We start from the raw sequence: 19,662 nt of genomic DNA on the forward strand, positions 1-19,662 counted from the left end.
CTTATGTTTTGGGGGGGTGGGGGTTGCAGTATATTTACTTCAAACTTACAATATAAAATATAATCAGCATAGTGCAAATTCCTAAATGAATTTGTGTTTAATCAAATGAGCACACAGCAAATATAAGAACCTGGAAGTATTCTGGCCTAGAAAAAGTGTTTATAATGCACAAAGTGTCAGGGGACTAGGGGTTTAAAAGAGGCCCAGCAGTTCATTTTATCCGGCCTCACTTATTTTTCTTACATTTACATGTTACACAAATGGAATGTTTCTGTCCACTTCCTCAATAAACTGGAAACTTTGCAGACTTATCCAGGTTAAAAACCAAAGGTGACCGAGCCTTTTCAGTGGCTGCTCCAAACCTCTGGAATAGTCTACCCTATTCATGTAAGAACAGCTCGGACCGTTGAAACGTTCAAGTCCATGCTTAAAGGCCGGGACACATTAGGCCGATTATCGGCCGTGAGACAGTCTGGCGAGGTCAGTGACTCGAGTCTGTTCGGTGTGTCCCGTGCCGTCGTCCGTCTGAGGGGCTGTCGGCGTTCATTTTGACATGTTCGGTCGGCGGCAGGGAAGTCGGGACTCACCCGGAAATGAAGAGCGGAATGAGGTGACTACAGTCTCTCTGTAAAATCTGATGAAAATCTTTTAAACAGACCTTTGTTGAGCTGAAATGAAGACAGATTCAGCATCTGCATGGCCTATTTCTCGCTTAAAATGTTTTCAGAAACATGTTTCAGTGAACTATTTTAGTACAATATGAGATCGTATTCTGAACGGCCGCCATGACAGTCTGGCTCTGAATTTCCGGAGAAAACAAACCCATGTGACGCGTTCGTCCAATCAGCTGCCGGTTTTAATTTCTTGGGCAACATTACAGATTAGCGCCACCTGTTGTTATAGAGATGTATTACGTCTCGTCTCCTCTCGTCTTTTTGGTCTGTTCTGTGGCAGTTTTTTGGACCTCGGGGACGCGACTGATCATATCGACGGGGTTTTCTGTCAACGGTCGCCCGTCGGCTATATGTGTCTACACCATAAGACCCACTATTATTCATTGGCTTTCAATTCAGGTTGAGCTTTGACATCTTGACCTTATTCTTGACCTTATTCTTTTTCTACTGTTAGTTATTTTGTATTGTATATTGTGCTTTGTTTGTGTTTATTATCTCTTTGCTTTTTGGAGCTTGTTAAGCACTTTGGTCAACTATGGTTGTTTTTAAACGTGCTATATAAATAAAATTGAACCGAACTGAACTAAGTCAATGTATTGTACTCACCTCTGTAGATGTAGTGGTAGCAATACCGTACTCACGGTACACTAAACGTACTGTTTTGATAAAACTACTGTACATTTAAAGTGCCTTATTATGAAAAAATCACTTTTTCTGGGATTTGGGGTGTTATTTTGTGTCAATGGTGCTTCCACACACATACAAACTTGGAACAAAAATAGATACGGGTTTCTGAATGTATCCTGCCTTCAGTCTCCGGGTGAGCTGGTCAAAATCGGCAGGGCCGTCTACGTCATTGCCCGAAACATTCGGTGTGTGCTAACCACTTTAGCTAATACCACATCAGCTAGCTGTTTCTCCAACTTTGGTCAGTACAAGCTAGGATTAGCCAGGAGACTTCTTCTAAACGAGGGCGCACTTCCAACTTTGCGTGGCATGCCTGCAGACGAGGGACATGTAAGTAGTTCTATAGTGTTGTAGCAGTGTTTTGCCATTGAGAACGAGGTGGGCAGCAGTGCTAGCTTGTAGCTAGGAGTCCTTACCTAGCTACTGCGCATGTGTGACTCCCAACAAAGATGGGATAGAAGTGTGATGCCTCACTCTGTAGCTAAAACAGAGAGCTCAACACACATGGTGAAAAGAGGAGCTGCAGCAATGTGCAGAACAACAAAAATATGGTGTTTTTGAAAATTAAACCATGTAAACCTATTCTGGTACAACCTCTAAATAAAATAATGAACCTGAAAATGAGCATAATATGGGCACTTTAATCTCTTTAATGTAAGTTGAGGTCCATCATTACACTATTTGAAGGATCATTTGTTATAAATGGTTTTACATTTCTTGCTGTTGTTTAGGTGATGTTTCTTTTATTCTCAGTTAGATAGCCAATATTCTCATGTTTTTCTCCTTATCATCGTGGGTTTTCCTCTACCTGTCCCCTCTCTGGTTCAGGGATTCAAAAGTTTAAAAAAAGCAAAAGCAGGCCACTGAATTTCAGCTTTGTTAAATGTTCTGTCTCATAAAAATGCTGTTTTATTTCTATTCATAAGAACACATGAAAAAAAGCTACCATCCTCCCTTGTGATGTCACACTCATTAAAAAGCTCCAAAACAGGCACCTTGTGATATGATACCATTAGTAGGATTTTTTTTTTGCAAAAGCCAGACATTCTATGATGAGCGTTTCTCCATTTTCTCTTTTTCATTGTGAAACGCAGCATGTCAAATGTCCAGGACGAGTGGGTAAATGTCACGTAGGATATATAGGCTACCACATTGGGTCAGGGTAGCCTACTGTTTGTAGTTAGGCTAATTGTGTCACTATGCAACAGCATTCCTTCACTGAATTAACTAGGGATGCACCGAATCCAGGATTCGGCTTCGGATTCGGCCGATTATTGGGCTTTTTGACAGGGTTCGGTTTCTGCTAGGGATGCACGGAATCCAGATTTTTGGGATTCGGCCGAATACCGAATCCACTGGTTAAGAAATCGAATACCGAATTCTACTCCCGTCGTCGGTCCATTAACACATAAACACATTAATGAAGTAAACAACGTCCACAGCAGTGTATTTTTTCAAAGCTGGTAATGGTCGTCTGGTTAACACAAGTTTTTAGCTGTGACGGTCCTTCCTTTGCCGTACCTGAAGTTGCTACATTTTGGCTGCTGTCTGTAGATTCCTTCATGCACGACTCGTATTCTTTCGGATGTTTCAAAAACTCTAAGGTTCGGCAGAAACCGAACCCCGTCAAAAAGCCCAAAATCCTGGATTCGGTGCATCCCTAAATGAAACACATTTCTCTGCTAAACAAGTTAAAGATTTGTATCCAAAAGTTCTGGTAGAACAGAGTAATAGGTGATTAATATTAACACAGTCAATATAAATGAAAGCTTCCCAAATGTAAATATACTCCAGCTATTTATCTGATAACATTTTATATCCATTTGTAAAAGGTAGGACCCCATTCTCTTAATGCATTGAAATAGATTACTAATAAGGGTTACTATGGAGAGGCAAACTCCCTCTGGTGTTATATTGAGGAAAGAGGGCGCCTCTTAGTGGTGACAATGGAAAGTGCAGTCTTTTGTGTGCTGCTCTCTCAAGGAGATCGTTTGTGAGTGTAGCTGATTGGGACACTTGTCTTTGATTTTAGTATAAATGGCTGTATATTCACGGCAACATATGTTTCCTTGTTGAGGGTGAACGTGTTGGTGAAGCTTCCTCTGTCCTAAAGCAGGCCAGAGGAGAAGAGTGTTTATTGATACCAAATTATTTACAAATACAAAACTGTACAGTGTCCACGAGTTGGAGCCAGTGCTGTTTTTGAATTAAATTTGAAAGAAAGATTTTACGAATGGAAGTTGGACTGGCTTTACTGTATGTCTATGAAACCTAGTGACCTCAGCACTTTGGCTGTTATTGGCTATCTGACTTGGACATCATACTTTAATTGGAAAAGAATGACAAGCAATAGTGGAAGTTATCTAGTATAAAAAATAAAGCTTAGATTATTTTTCATTGTATTATTTTACACTTACAATTTCAAATAAATAACAAATATATTAAATAATATAAATATTAATAAAACTTAAATATTTTTCTTTGAGCACTTTGGTCCCATTATTAACATGATTGTAGTTTCCCAGATACTCATTTAAATGTTAGCTTGATCATCAGACTGATTTGCCACTTTATTTTCTTCATATTTCATTTCTTCAATACTATTCTAATCGCTGAAAACGATTGTACATGTGACGATTCAGAGGTCTGGAACCATGCTGTGTATATGTTGCATTTTAAATTAATAGCCCTCAAATGAGACACCTTACAACACACTGCAATGTTTGCAATTCAGTGCAACAACACTACGAACTTCAATAAATACTCAAAAAAGTTAAATGAACACCTCTGTCTCAATAATTGTCCTTGCATCTTAAACTATTGCATTGTATCACTTTGCACAGGTGTTGGTGATATTGTGTTCATGACACAAGAGTCCTCCTGAGGCACAGTTCACATTAATCAAATATTTATTTAATCATATTCTACCAGCTCCCGAGCTGAGGCCCCGTCCTGCTTATCTCCTGAGCCTGCAGCGCTTCATTTATGCTTAGTAATGCTGACAAAGGACAGACATCCCTTGCAGACATTTGGTTTAATTTAGTTTATTTGCAGTTGAAATAAAAAGAAAAACCACCAACAAGAAGAAGGAAAGAGAACAAGATTTAAAAAAGTATGATGAGACAAGATACAAACTTAAAGAGGCGCCTCCTTTGAGTTCAAGTGATGATTAAATGAAAAAAAACAAGTCTAAACACTGTGTCATAACTGGTAGTAATGATGGACTTAATTATAAAAAAACAAAGCCCTATTAAAAATTCTTGGTATTTACATTTAAAAAAAATAATTTTGGGATAAATATTCCAAAGTTCAAGAATGTTTCCCTCTGATCATCCTGTGATCTGCTCAGTGTCTTTCTCGCTCTGTCTCCTGCAAGGGAACAGAGAAGAGAAGCTGCGTTAAGTGTGTCCACGGCATGCTTTAGTAGCGTGTGTAATATTCTGCAGGTTCAGATCCTACAGTATCAGTGAGCACACTTTATCAGCACCTCTGCTCTGTGGACCGTCTGTAGAGGAAGTCTTGGCAAAGGTCATTTGGTCAATACCTTACCTTTTTATATGTGTTTACCTTTTCAATGTATGATCCCTCACCATGTTCAAGTTCAGTACTGCTACTGCAGGCCCGTAGGACATATGTGGCATCTTGGGTTCCCTCTTTTGTGCGACAGGTATTAGCAGGTATTGGCTCAGAAAACCAGGGGCGTAGCACAAAATTCTGGGCCCTGTAGAAAGGCATTTTCTATGGGCCCCTCCTCGCATCCACAGCTATTCATTCTAGCATCTTTTTGGGCCCTCCTTACATGAGGGCCCTGGGTACTCAGTCCCCCCAGTCTGACGCCCCTGCAGAAAACCCTTTGTCTACTAACACCTCCTTGCTCGTCAATAGAAGCGAGTGGCAGCTACTGTTTACCTGGGGTCTCTCTCAATGCTGTGACAGTCACTCGAGTTTATTTACAGAGCTGTGCGATTCTTCCTTCCGATCCTCCACTGAAGCATTTGGTTTTCAAATGGCAGCCTGCTCAAGTATTACAGGTAGGCTACACATGCAGGCATGTTGGTGTCATGACAGCCGGAGTCGTGTGCAGGCTTTTATAGAACAGGAAATTCAACTTTACTCATAAAAACAGATGGCAAAGTACTTCCACAGCAGAGCAGACAGACTGACGTAGTTACACTCTGTGGATTAACACTACTGAGTTTTAGGGAATATGTGGAGATAACTAACAGCGCAGGGAGGCTAATGTAATTTATATTTTCGAAGCTAATGTTACTTCCATGTAAATTTGTTATTTGGCTATTTGTACTGTGGATTTCAGTCTGACCAATCAGACAAGACAATAAAGTGCCCTAAGGACATTTAAAACAAAACAGAACGAAACAAGAGCTTAACAATGACTATGTCACTGCAAAGTTGGAAACATTAATTGAAAGAATACAGTATATGCAAAAGACACGATTTTTATTAAGTATAAAAAAGAGGCTGATCATGAGCTCAGCGTAATGTTGAACTCTCTTCAGGAATATGTTAGCGTTCGATGATTTATGTGCTGCATGTTAGGAAAAACACTGACAGCAGACCAACAATTAAAGATAGATATTTTTAAAGATTTCAATCAATTTGGTTAAACTGGTGAGAAACAGCTTAAGCCCTGCCCAAAGATTTGCATGAAGGAACAGAACAGAAACGGCATAAAAAGGGCTATTTAGAAAGCTTATTTGGTCTAGTTCAACAAACAGCCCAGTGTTTGCTTCATCATGGCTTTTACAGGGAAATATATCCTGGAGAACCAGGAGAACTACAAGGAATTCTTGAATGCTCTTGGTATTAGAGACCTGTGCTCACTTTCAAAAAAAGTCATCAAAAGTATGCGATTAAATAGTGTTGATTATTGCTGCTAACAATGTCTTATATTCCCTGTAGGATATCAAGTCTGTGGACCCCAAAGATCCCAACAGTGATGACATCATAACAGATATCTAACGTGACAACTTGAGGTTGACTACATTTTTGATGGACAAGACCTGGAGCAACACGTTCAACATTGGGAAGTAGAGTGAACTGAAAACTCTGAATGGCGAGACATTAATTTACAGTAATTTATTTGTGTTTCTTAGTAGGCCTAAAGAAGACCTGTTATGCGTTATACGTCATATAGGCCTGCTGAAAATGTCGGATGTTCATATTAACGTGGGTGGCCAGAGGTTCAAATAATGAGGTAAACATCTGTACAAGATATCCCTGTGAGCAAATGCCTCAGATTTCAGATCTTACTGAACACTTCACTTCCAACAGTTTTTTCTACTCTCGGCTAAAGGTGACATCATTCCATGCCAAATTTCTATAGCCTATATGGTCATCTGCTTCAGGCAAGCTACTGCAGTTACATTACATTACATTACATACCTACACTGCTACACATGTAGCTACATGCTAACGTCCGGGAATCCTGTAATCTTGGCTGCAGATGTTGTTAATTTCTCCCCTTTTTTGGATCACATTCCAGCTGGAATATGTCCGCTTGTGTAGTTTTTGGTTTGTAAGCTTTTATTGGTGATATTTCACGGTAGAAAGTGCTGCTTTACTTTGTTATAGTCAGTCCTGGCTGCCATGGACGATACTGAGACAGCGTGAGCAGAGCACAGATGTGGAGACCAAGGAGGGTAAAAAGAGGAGATGTCACGCGTCATGTCACTGGGGTATGACACATGTGCAATGTAACTGGAGCTGCGATGTTGGAGGGTTACAGCCGACGTTGCTCAAAATAATGGGATGGTTTCCACTCAGGTCCTCTTTGGCTGCATTTTGGCCTGACAGAACTTTTTGGCTACATTCGAATGGGTTGCGGCCAATATCTTTATTTTTTACGTATAAAATGTATTCTGACCCAATAATCAATCATTCAATCATCCCCATGTTCTATGATAGTGCGCCACCTGTTGAGCATTTCGGCAATTGCAGACCAGATAATGTGTTGATATGAGTTGTCCCCCAATGATATGATACATGACATCTCCTCTTTTTACCCTTCTTGCAGTGAATACAGGTGCAGCAGCCATGGGCAGTCTAAAAAAGTGTTGTTTGAATATTAAAGCATGTCAACATGTTCTAGTAGAAACACAAAATACATACGTATGAACCTGAAAATGAGGATAACAGGTCACCTTTAAATGTTTTATGATATTTTAGATGTTTAAACACTGTTTTTGTTCAACTGCAGTTTGATCATACTTGTTGTTTTAGACCACTGTCACTTTGGATGGAGGTAAACTCAAGATTCAGTTCCCCAAATACGCTTACACCGCTGAGATGGTTGGTGACAAGCTTGTTGAGGTGAACACATACAACTTTCCACTGGTGAAATATGGAAAGTGTGTGTGTGTGTGTGTGTGTGTGTGTGTGTGTGTGTGTGTGTGTGTGTGTCAGAGCATGCAGCTTTTTTTAAATATATATTTTTCATCACTTTTTTAGGTCAACACCATTGGTGCCATTACTAACAAGATGGTTAGTCAGAAGACAAAGTGAACTGCTTCATTTAATGACACCTGAAAAGGCTGCATTACATATCCAACAATAAATCATTTTAACATTCATCTCATGATTATAGTGTGTAAACAGGAGGTAGAGATTTCATGAATGGTTACTGGTACCGAATGAAGATAAGACATGGTTTTCAAGTAACACATTTATAAAGCCCTGCTATTAGCCACAAAGTGGCCATGCACCAACCAGACCAAAATAGTTTGAACCAACTCACTGATCAATGGTAGCATGCTTTGAGCCCTGTGCTACAAATGTAGAAAACAATGATGAATAATTATGTTAATATAATAATGGCAGTGGAGAGATTTTTGCTCATGTATTTTAATATTTAAAGGTTCAGATTGACATGGACAGTCGGTATGTTTAGAAGTTATTTTAAATGTCAGTGTGACTTCAACTTGTTTTTAATTTAACATTTTGAATGACATTTGTTTCTCTTTTCAGCTCTTGTTGCCACAGCTGACTTTACAATTACAGGTTCTGCACACATTTTGCAGGTCATAAGCCACAAATGATTGGTCTCTTCTTTTACATTTAGCTAAATACAATAATAGACATAAAAATCACAACATCCCACATACAAAAAAGTGTATATGATTGCCTTGTTTATTCAAATTAGTGGACCTGTGGCAATTCAAACTGAATAGGGTATGCAAAAGAAAAATCTCTTATAGTAGAAAATTGTATTTCATAAAAGATGATCAAAATGCCTGGAGGACAACACAATAACACCAGGACCCTCATATTTGTTCACCACAAATTACCTAGTTGTGTCTGTGTCACGTTTGATGTCTTAATATCAGTTTGTTTCCTATACATGGATTCCAACTTTAACCATTGAATAACTCTAATGCCAAGGATAATACAAATATCCTTAAACATATCTGTTTTATCTTCTTGTGAAATGGTATTTGTCATTGCAGTAAATATGTGTTACACAGAAAATATGCTATTAGACCCAGAATGTCAAAGAACATATTCAAAATGGTTTGAAATAAGTGAAAGTAAATCAGATTATTGCAATGTAATTATATTTCAATGATTTTTATTAGCTCAAACATGAATACTGGTACAGGTAAATGATTTCATCCATGTAGAAATACAGTTCATAGTTTCACCCCTTCTATTTATTTAAAATCTGAAAGTTAAACAACAAAACACAGTCCTGTGAAGCTAGGAGATGCTCCACTTGCTCCTCACTACAGATGGTTACTTTATTCCTCTTGCTTCAGTAATTGGAGTGAGCATTTTATATGATGTGTTTAGCGTCCTGCATGCAGCCTCTTTTCCATTGAAGCATGTTGAGTCTCGCAGCATTAGATCCTCTTGTTAACTCTTTTGAAAGTCACACCCTTCTCTCCTGGAGTGATGCAATTCTAGAGGAGAAAAGGAAAGAATACAGATGATTTTGGATAAAACTACAACAAACAGTGAGTATTACTGGGCAATAGTGTTTCATTGCTTTAGCACATGTGAAGTGCTTACTTGTCTTACCATCACTAGCTTATCCTCAATGATCTCTGCTGTGAAGTGATACTGAGGAAACTGGATTGAAATCTTGTCGCCTTCCATGGTGACAGGAGACTGCAGGTCACAAAAGGCCACAGATGGAAATGTCCAATGAGTTTGCTTACATCTTCAAGTCTTCAATATGTGGCTGATCATTTTCTCCAGTGCCTGTTATTATCTCACCTTGAATTTAGTGCCTGTCATCGTCGCCAGCTCACATTCCTGTCCAACGGTGAACTTGTTGGACCAGGTCCAGTTGGGAAGGGTTTGTGTCCAGGTGAAGTCCTTCCCATCCTGCAGCACCTCCGTTACCACTTTGTGCTCTGTCTTGGCATTGAGGAGCCCTGTGACAGAGCAGGTGAAATTTAAAATATACAAGTTTAAATGAACGATGACTCAAAAGTATCCATTATTGTCTTATGTATCAATAAAAAAATCCTAATACCAATTACTTCCAGAAACTCCTCATAGTTGTCTTGACTCTCCAGCTCATACTTCCCAGTAAAAGCCATGATGGTGAAAGAGAGGAGACGAGTTGAGGAAGGAGTTTATGAGACAAAAAAAGGAGTGGCCTGCTACAGATACTTGTTCTGCCAGACCTGCTTCTTTATATCCTCTCACCATGTGTCAGACCCTCATGTGTGTAAGAAAAATGTCAGCAGTGTTTTTTTTAAGACAATTTGTTGCATTGTTTTATGCTTATATGTTTTAACTTGGCAAAAATCCAAAGTGTTTCCTTGCTCCCACACCCGGTTTTTCCAGCACGTTGCAAGTTTGAGCATGTATGGTGCAGTAAAATGCTCAGAACATAAAATACAGGTTTATCTTTTTTACATGCTGTCAATATTTAAATAGAGGTCATGCATGTATTTTCAGCTTAAAATAACATCCTTAAATTTAAGGTATCACTTATAATTAAGGCATTTAAGGCGAAGAACTAATGTAACAAATAATCTTCAACCAGCATAAACCTGCTTACAATGAACATCACCATGAGTTACAGTTATGGTATGTGGTTGAGCAATTGGCGTTTGAACAATTTGTCAGAGTTCTCCTATCTGTCAGTCTTGCACAGGCCTGCAACCAAATATTAATTTCACTATTGGTAATTCTGCTGATTTTTTTCTCGATTCATCCATTAATTGTTTTGTCTATAACGTCAGATATAATAATAAAAAATAAAGTAAAAAATAGCTGTTTTGTCTGACCAACAATCCAAACGCCAAAGATAATCATTTTAATAATAATAATCATCATAGTCAAGTATTTGAAAGGCTGAAACCAGTTAATAGTGGGCCCTACTCAAAAGTTGACTTCCTTACAGTTGCTGACTGAAAGTGGAAGGGACACATAGGAAGACCATGTGCAGGAAATGTGCTGTAAAATGAAACGATAAAGTGCTCTCACCTGAATTAGGACTTGGACATTTTAGGGAGAGCAGCCCCTCTTTCAGGTGGAAGAGTTTGAATTGAATGTGTGTTTGTGAAATTGTGTGCACTCAGCTACTCTGCTAATTAGAGCCTGCACTCAGCTTCCAACCTTGTTTATCCTCCAGAAACCCTCTATTTATTTATTAAGTTTCTGTCCCTCTCATTGCTTGAAGAAAAACTGTTCAGATGATCTGACATCTATTATCTCAGTTATGAATACATATAATAGCCTGGCTCCCTTGAGCAAATAAAAATGTGTGTTTGTCTTGAGTCAAGATAACACTATATATTTAGCATAAAACACAATGCCATGAAATAGACCTTGCATTCTGTCATCCTACATGACACAAAAACAAAGCATGATTATGACAAACACATTCATTCTTAAACCTAATACTAGTTTTTATCTGCAACATTTAAATCAGTATCATTAGGAGCTTCCATCTTTGAACAGCTGTATAATCCTTCTTAATTGGTGAGTGAACAAAGTCATGACTACAGCTTGTTGCTTCAGGACTGAAGTTACATTTGTGGAGAGGCATACTGTAGGTGCTTTTTGTTATCTTTGGACGGAGCCAGGCTAGCTGTTTCCAGTCTTTATGCTAAGCTAAGCTTGCCAGCTGCTGGCTGTAGCTTCATACTTATAGTAGCAAACAGACATGACAGTATTCTGTCAATCATTAATTATTATTTTTATTATAGTGTCGCAGACATATTTTCTTTTGAAAATGTATGCACATAAATCATTCTGAGTAGCGGAACGGGTCCTTTTTTGTTTATATACGTAATTCAAACTCTGTGCAACAAAAGAAATCATCAAAAATAAAAAATAAATAAGCCTCCATAGTTTGGCATCTGTGCCAAATAGACTGACTGGAATAATCGTTGTATTTCCAACAGCATTTGAAGGCACCATATGGACTTCAGTCGACCAACTGTGGACAGCTCAGTCTGGATCTGGGACATTTACATTTGTGAGAAATGGCCTCAGAATCCCTAATAAAGGCCTTAGCAGAAACGCTGGAGGACTTGAGTCTTAGCTACTTTAGGTTGTTCTGCTCCAAGCTGCTGAGAGAAGATCTGCTGAGAAATAGGCAGTCCACTGTGAGCGCCCTGATGGCTGATCGAGACTTCACCGGGATCACAGACCTCCTGGTTTCAACCTTCACCGAGGATGGTGCTCTGTCAGTGGCTGTGAAGATACTGAGACAGATTAACTGCAACTTTCTGGCACATAGTCTAGGTAAAGTGTTTTTCTTTTACCATGTACTGTCGTATACTTTTATACAGTCTAGAGAAGAACAGTATACACGTATAAGTCTGGGCCTTTCAAGCTGCAGAACATGCCAAATAATCAGCGATAAAGGACACTTAATAACATAAACCGATTGACTGATTGTTTCCGTGTGTTGTTTTCAGAGTTTAGTTTGCCAAAGTGTTTATATGCTAATCCTTTAAGAGCTGTAATACTTATCAGACATTAATCTTTTTAGAAGTAACTGGTTAACAGCCTTCACTGTAAGAAATTGGAGCTTACTTCACAAATAGGCTAACTTAACAAAGTTGAACAAATTTCTTTAAAGCTTTTACATAGATATGAACTCTCTAAAGTTTTTTTTTAAAAGGTTTAATAGTGAGTGACTCCGTATCACCTGCCTTGTTATCAGAGTGCTGTCAGTGCCTTTCACTTATTTGGGAACTGCTCTTGTGTAGCCTACATTGTGTTTGCTTTTACATTAGTGCTTTTGTTATTGACCATACTTCCTGAATTCGTTTGTCTATATCCATATTTATAAAAGCAAATGTTCTAACATTAATGATAATGACATGTTTTAAAGTTAAACTTACACAAGTTGTAACCCTTAAAATTATTTATTTAGATTTAGTCTATTTTTTTCTAATGTAGTAATTTATCTTGTATTTTCCCCCCTTTTAGTTATTCTTTAATTTGTATGTAAAATTTATTTTTTTGTTTTTTATTAAAGCTTTAGTGCGTAACTTTTTTTTTTATTAAAGAACGTCCGTTACATTCAAGCCATTGCCAAATGAGTTGCTACAAAGCTTAATTAAGATTATCAGCTCCACAAAATTCTCTCTGTATTTCTCAGTATGGCTGTGTTCAGAAACTGGAGTTGTACGGCGACTTTCACGGGCAGAAAATCAAATAAAGATAATTACCTCTTCTTCGTCATGTTTTTTAAATCCTCCGTGTCCTCCTTAGCTACTGGCAACTGCGTCATTACTTAGAATTCCTCATGGGGGACACAGAAACTACGCACTATAGCTTTAATTTATATTGTATTTTTACCCTTTTTTGTCTCTGCTTATTGTCCACATGCGTCTTTAATTCTTTAATGTTCTGAATATGTATTATGTTTGTCTGCTGCCTAAAACATGTTTCGGGAAAAGTTTTGCACCTGCACCTTATTGGTCTAGAGGTTAACTCCCTACCTTGATTCGAAAACATTTCTGGTTTCAGTCCAGCCAGGGACCTTTGTTGAGACTAAGAGAAAACCCAAACTCTTGACTGTCTTTTGGAAATGCTATACCAGAGTTAGTGTGTCGTCAGTACTAACTGTCTCAAATTAAATTCCAACATATTTAAAAATAATTTTATGTAATATTGTGTCTTCTTATTTTGGCAGTCATGGCGGCAGGGGGACAGTCCTTCATGCCTGGTTTCAGCGGCAGTAAGTCCTTTCTTTGCTTCTGAGACACTATTGTAGAAAATGATTTGCTCTGTTTTTGAATTCAACATTAAACATATAGATGTAGTTTTTTGTTATCAGAATTAGAAATCCATAGTTTGAAAATATTAACTTTCTTCTTTCAAAAGTATTGCAGGTATAAAAAATCACACTTTATGGGTCTCTCATCATCTTAAATCACTGTCATATATGAGTCATACATGTTTGTGTTTATTTTACAGTAACTCTTCCTGAGGCCCATCATGAATGTAAGGTTTCTGCTTGAATGTGATACATACAACATTTAACAACCAAAATGACAATCTTAATTGGATACATTTCCAAGAGATACACTTTGAAGATAGAAAGAAATATCTTAAGTATTATAAAATAAATCCAATAAATTACCAATTTTTTCTTTAGGTTCTATCTCAAAACAGCACCCTGTGGATTCATGGAAAGATTACCTGATCCACGATGTGAGCGATGTTGAACCAATGTTGGACGAGCTCCTTACCAAGGGGGTTATTGAACAGGAAAGCTTTGATAAAATCAGCGCTCTCCCGACCTCGGAGGACAAGATGAGGGAGCTCCTTGATGGTCATCTGAAAACTGTTGGAGACAAAGACATATTCTACAACATCATTAAGAAATGGTTGCCAAAGATAACAGATCAAGGACCAAGGTTTAACGTTCATCTTTATTGTCATTATACAATACAGGGTTGCAGAATGAAATCTGGTTGTAGCCCCCTACACGCTGCAACACAGAAAATGTCGAAACAAATATTTAAATTAGAAGAGAATAAAACAACAAATGATCTATAAAATAGGATTCACAGGTTTAAAATAACATAACATACCCTTGGAGATAGATTTATTCAAACGTGTTGCACTGCCATCCCTCATTGAGGCTAATGTATATACAAAAAATGAGGAAATTAATAAAAAAATGTATGTTTCCTTAAGCCATCTGGAAAAACAGGCCGCAAGGACCATGAGTAAATAATATCAGTTGTACTTTACCATTTCAGAATGATTTTGCAGTCGGCAGTAGTTGACCGACACATGAGCCATGTGAGTAGACTTCTGCATTGGGTAGTTTGTGCCTCTTATGTAATCCTCTTTTAATTTTGAGACTTATGTATTGATAATTACTTTCAAGAGTCAATATTTTAAACCTAAATATTTTTTTTAATTTTTAAAAATCAATCTTTAATACCTCAATTTGAAAAAACTACAGTTAATCTACAGTAAACTGACAATTGTATTTTAACCTGTTACAGATGCCGTTTGCCCCTGCTATAAAGATAGGTAGGACTATTAGAGTCAACTTACTCACAAGTGAAATATCCTCTGTGGGTGAATGGATTAAAGCTGAGCCTGAAGTGAACTGTGGATGCAGAGGCTGCTCCAACTTACAGGTAAAAATGTCTTTAAATCGAGTGTCACAGCAATTACATTTTCACAGAAGGAAAACTAAGACCTTTTTCAATGCTTTACCATTTATGCCAATGCATTATTACCATTGTTTGTAATGTTACATTTTACAGCAACTAAAAAAAAGGCAGATTTAGTTTTCTCTTTACATTAACATTTGGTCTTACAATATTTCAGCGCAAAGGGTCCCAAACTTACAATCATTTATTTTCTCTTTCATAAATTAGCCTACAGTCTGAAGCAGGTCATTTTGAATGCAGTGTCTCTGGCTTACGCTGGGTTTGTAAGGAAAAGGTCAGCTTCAGGTACCAGTTTGGCTCTTGGGAGGAACACATGGAGAGGCTGGAAACCATGCACTACATCCCTGCAGGCCCCCTACTGGACATTACAGTAATTGCTGGAAAGTTAGACCAAGCTTATCTGCCACACTGGATCTGCACAGGCAAGCAAACATGTATATTAATGCAATTAAATGCAACAACTTTGTTTGATAGTATGTCTATAAAAACCTTGATGCACTTGTCTTTTGTGCAGAAGACAACCCTACAATTTTAGGCAAGTTTGCAGTCCTGCACATAGATGCCTGTGGAGACGTTGTGGAACCAGTGTCTGAGGTCACACCATCCCATGTAAAGTTGTCCCAGCCAATTTTCTCTCCAAGAGGAGTCCTGATGAGAGCTGGGTTTCGAGTGAAAATTAACTGTAAAGTGTTAATATACAAGACCAACAAAGCATTCCTAACACTACATGTTTATCTGATCCCTCGTGATCCCGGTCTACAACAGGTTATTGCTCTCCCCATGTTAATTCAAAACTCAGACAGAAATGTTAGCTGTTGTAACCTTGAAGCTTATTTGTGCTGAAGATTTCTCTTTTTCCCCCACAGACAATAAAAAACAAGGAATTATCCAGTGGATACAAAATAATCCAAAAGCCATACCCAGAGAAGTCCCTGAAAATGCGCGAACGTTATATCCTCACAGCCGATATGGACCATGCAGAAATTTACCCTGAGGTATGGTTTGAAATGGCTTTCAGCTATTGAGTGAATTGTGGTCCAGAGATAAATAAGATAGAATAACACGGAGCTACAGCCAGAAGAGGGTTATCTTAGCTCAGCATAAAGACTGGAAACAGGGTACCTGCTAGCCTGGCTCTGTCCAAAGACAACAAAATCTCCCGACCAGCACCTAAAGATCACCAATAGTCAGAAGTAAGAATTAAACGTATAGACAAAACATAAGGAATAACAGAGCCACGCTACCGGACAGACATGAGAGAGGTAATTGATCTTCTCATAACTCTTGTCATGAAAGCTAAATGTCAAACTATTCCTTTAACATATCATGTCCAGTAATTGCATTTATTTGGTGAAATACATCCCCTATATGTCACTTTAGCTCCCCGATTGAAGATCTCTTTAATATAAATTAGAACATTGACATTTTTTCTTTACCTTATATGACAAATGTCAATTTGTATGAATAATCACTTTTTAAAAATTCACCTTGACACAAAGTCTAATTCTGCCTCATTTCTTTTACAGAAATTAAAGCTAATATACGAAGGCGGTGACCCAAACTTCTTTGAAGTGTTCATTGAAAATCCCGACAGTCATTTCCAGCTCACACTCAGACATGAATCTGAAACAGTATGGACCTGTGCAATTAGAAAAGGTCAGTAGTTATAAAATAATATTACAATAGTGTATTTACGCCAACTATGTACCACCCATATTAATCTACAATGTCAGTCACAGTCTTGTGTTGTGAATGAAAAACAGAAAACCACTAAATCAACTAAATATACATATTTAGTTTTTCTGCATTTTATTTCAGATGACTATAATGATACTGGCGATATTCAGGTGATTTACGGTAAGTCACTGTATATGATGAGTATTTAGAAGTACTACAAATGTATGAAGTCATTACCGTGGAAATCTAGAGTTCTCGCGAGAGCACAATTTGAATTTGCTCATCGAGTCACTTTGGCATTCAGTAATAGGCTCGTTCGAGATGAACTGCGCCTCGCCTGTAAAGTGGACGAGAGCAGGCGGCAGCAGCCGGGGGCGGTGACAAAAATCCGCTGTCAAGTCGGACAGTTTCCTGCCGATTCCAGCAGCCTTCAGGCTGAACAGGAAGTGACAGAAACACTGTAGATGATCCATAATCTGAACAGATTTAGTCTCTCTGACTTCTAAACATAACTATAAGCCTCACATGTGTTCTGTACAGAATAAGCTTTAAATCAGACAAATCGCTGTTAAAATCCCTCAGATTTTCACAGTCACTTCCTGTTCAGCCTGAAGGCTGCTGGAATCGGCAGGAAACTGTCCGACTTGACAGCGGATTTTTGTCACCGCCCCCGGCTGCTGCAACCTGCTCTCGTCCACTTCACTTTTCCGTATCTACCCTTCACAATAAAAGCCCAACTTAAATTCGCTCAGAGCATTTTGCTTACAGGAAACTCAATACAATAGCTCACACGAGGCTAATGACATTTTTGCAGACATTAGCCAGAGACTATATTGTATTACATTGCTGTGAGCTATTAATTTACTACTTCCAATCAGAGGCAGAAGATAACATCATTCCCAAGCCTGACTGGGCAATGCATATCTCCTTATAATAATAATAATAATAATAATAATAATAATAATAATAATAGTAATGATAATAATGCATCATATTTGAATTGTTGTAAAATCTGAATCTGCAAAGTAACCAGTCACATTTCTCTGTCAGGTAAATGTAGTAGTACAATGTTTTCCTATAAAGTAAAAGTACACACTAAGTCAGTAGTACACAGTCTTTTAAGTGCTCGGGGGCCTGCTGTTAGTTATTTCGGGGTACAATGAGTTAGAATAGTAACACATTCAATATTTTTCATATCTAAACCAAATCATAATAAATGTATACCTGTTTGGGGCCTTTTTACCTCGGGGGCCCCATGCAGTTGCCTAATGGTACAGTCTGCTCTTCGTGCTTTTACCCGTGAACTAGAGTGAATTTCACCGTTGTTTCTGATTGTGAGTAGCTGCGACTAGGGTACGTGACGCAATTTCATAGCAAGTGTATTGCTCAGTGTTAAGTTTGTAGTATTTTCCTGAGAGCGCTGCAAGCAGCAATACCACGGGCCAAGCAATGATCCCGTTCTGAACAGGCACGTTTTGAACGGGCACTGCACTTAGATTATAAAATGCAGTTAAATGGTTTAACACCCCAACATTAATACATTGTAATAGCTTACTGTATTCTTTACATAACATTAATCATTCAAATAGACTTCGGCCATACTAGTATTACATTGTAACTAAATGTTATTAATATTTGTGCATCATGAACCACCTTAAGAGACCAACATTTGAGTTGTTGCTTCACTTCATTCTTCTAGATAAGGAGCTTGCCAGACTGAGGCCTAAACTTGTAGAGAAAGTGTCCAACGTACTGATTAAACAGCTGCTGGATGATCTTTTAGAGGATGGTGTCTTGAATGATGGGGAGAAAGACTCAATACTTCAGGAGAGCTGTACCAGTGCAGACAGGGCGCGCTGCCTCATTGACATGGTTAGGAAGAAAGGACGCGAAGCCAGCAGGAAGATATTTACTCGCCTTCAAAGCAGAGACCCTACACTCTCCGCTGAGCTGGGGCTGCCCTCTGGCCTACTTGTCTAGCCAGGTTAGGTCTGACTCAGCAGAGCTGGCCAATGATAGTGAGTTACTGAGGACTTGATCTTATTTATATTTCAGTACCTGCAAAGTGCCTGAGCTAAAGGGACCTTTATTATCTTATTGTTTGACATCAAATTTTTAAAGTGTGGAGCACAGAGAAATATAGTTTTGAACAGTGATCTGATAGCAGCGATACTTCATCTTGGTGTTCCTGCACTGTTCAAGGAGGAGTAAAATCCACACTCATCCCTGCTCCTAATTCATTATGCACTGAAAGCCACATTAAGTGTTTAACAGGTTTCATTTTTATTGTTAATATGTTTAATCAACTCGCAGCACTCGATCAAAGCTTCACTAATTAATATTTTTTGTATTACAAATTGGTAAAGTAATGTGAAAGGGGTGTCTTGATATCGAGTTTCCAGCTTGATCTAAGATGAAGGGTATATTGCATAGTTTTAAGCACATATTCATTAAAATGTATTGTAAATTTGTACAGTAGTTGCTTTTATTTTTATTCCTCTTACTGTCCTACTACACACATGTTCCCTTCTCTAAGAATGAAGCACTGATTTGTGTGCCGTAAATTAGTAGTAGTAGTACCTTAAATTTATTTGAATTTGTTTTCAATAACATACTCTTGTGCTCAGATTTCAATAAATATTCTTTTGTAAAACTTGTCTTGCTTGATAGTTTTTTAAAAATCTCCTCTGGTATTTCTAAGGCATTCCTTACATTTAAAATGGAAATTGTTACAGTATTCTTACAACACACACACACACACACACACACACACACACACACACACACACACACACACACACACACACACACACACACACACACACACAGACAGAGGCACACAGTTGTCATGAACTTAGCTATAGAGACCAATAGTGTTTTTTTGTACCAGGCTGTAAACATGTTTAATTCTGCTGTTAAATTGGGCATTTTATTTCTAAGGCATTCCTTACATTTAAAATGGAAATTGTTACAGTATTCTTACACACACACACACACAC

The 19,662-nt window shown here is 38.1% G+C and overlaps 2 protein-coding genes across 3 annotated transcripts; one reads left to right on the forward strand and one right to left on the reverse strand.

Moving 5' to 3' along the window:
* Positions 1–8,929: 8,929 nt before the first annotated feature.
* On the reverse strand, positions 8,930–9,997 carry LOC120566360 (gastrotropin-like). The gene is made up of 4 exons (XM_039812742.1): positions 9,856–9,997; positions 9,594–9,754; positions 9,396–9,485; positions 8,930–9,277 (listed from the first exon to the last, which is right to left on the reverse strand). Exons 1-4 carry the CDS (start codon positions 9,920–9,922, stop codon positions 9,218–9,220), a joined length of 378 nt encoding a protein of 125 aa, XP_039668676.1. The 5' UTR covers positions 9,923–9,997; the 3' UTR covers positions 8,930–9,217.
* Positions 9,998–11,763: 1,766 nt separating this feature from the next.
* Positions 11,764–19,283, forward strand: LOC120566284 (apoptosis-associated speck-like protein containing a CARD). 2 transcript variants are annotated; one of them, XM_039812626.1, is made up of 8 exons: positions 14,370–14,603; positions 14,813–14,950; positions 15,194–15,408; positions 15,501–15,751; positions 15,853–15,981; positions 16,513–16,642; positions 16,805–16,843; positions 18,363–19,283. In XM_039812626.1, the coding sequence occupies exons 3-8, from the start codon at positions 15,300–15,302 to the stop codon at positions 18,641–18,643; spliced, it is 939 nt and encodes a 312-aa protein (XP_039668560.1). In that variant the 5' UTR covers positions 14,370–14,603; positions 14,813–14,950; positions 15,194–15,299; the 3' UTR covers positions 18,644–19,283. The 2 variants fall into 2 exon arrangements, with proteins under 2 accessions (XP_039668562.1, XP_039668560.1); XM_039812628.1 differs by lacking the exons at positions 15,501–15,751; positions 15,853–15,981; positions 16,513–16,642; positions 16,805–16,843; positions 18,363–19,283 and adding exons at positions 11,764–12,083; positions 13,486–13,530; positions 13,770–13,796; positions 13,951–14,212 and having other exon boundaries at positions 14,561–14,603; positions 15,194–15,336.
* The last annotated feature ends 379 nt before the right edge of the window (positions 19,284–19,662 follow it).

This window comes from Perca fluviatilis, chromosome 10 (assembly GCF_010015445.1).
Source record: "Perca fluviatilis chromosome 10, GENO_Pfluv_1.0, whole genome shotgun sequence".
Lineage (NCBI taxonomy): Eukaryota > Metazoa > Chordata > Actinopteri > Perciformes > Percidae > Perca > Perca fluviatilis.

Excerpts from the sequence above, each read along its gene's own strand:
- LOC120566360 (XM_039812742.1), bottom strand. The coding sequence starts at position 9,922 with ATGGCTTTTACTGGGAAGTATGAGCTGGAGAGTCAAGACAACTATGAG. Across the intron at positions 9,486-9,593 it reads TGACAGGCACTAAATTCAAG|TCTCCTGTCACCATGGAAGG; the intron begins GTGAGATAATAA and ends TGTGACCTGCAG. Across the intron at positions 9,278-9,395 it reads TTGAGGATAAGCTAGTGATG|AATTGCATCACTCCAGGAGA; the intron begins GTAAGACAAGTA and ends TTTCTCCTCTAG.
- LOC120566284 (XM_039812626.1), top strand. The coding sequence starts at position 15,300 with ATGGAGAGGCTGGAAACCATGCACTACATCCCTGCAGGCCCCCTACTG. Across the intron at positions 15,752-15,852 it reads GTGATCCCGGTCTACAACAG|ACAATAAAAAACAAGGAATT; the intron begins GTTATTGCTCTC and ends TTTCCCCCACAG. Across the intron at positions 16,643-16,804 it reads GACCTGTGCAATTAGAAAAG|ATGACTATAATGATACTGGC; the intron begins GTCAGTAGTTAT and ends ATTTTATTTCAG.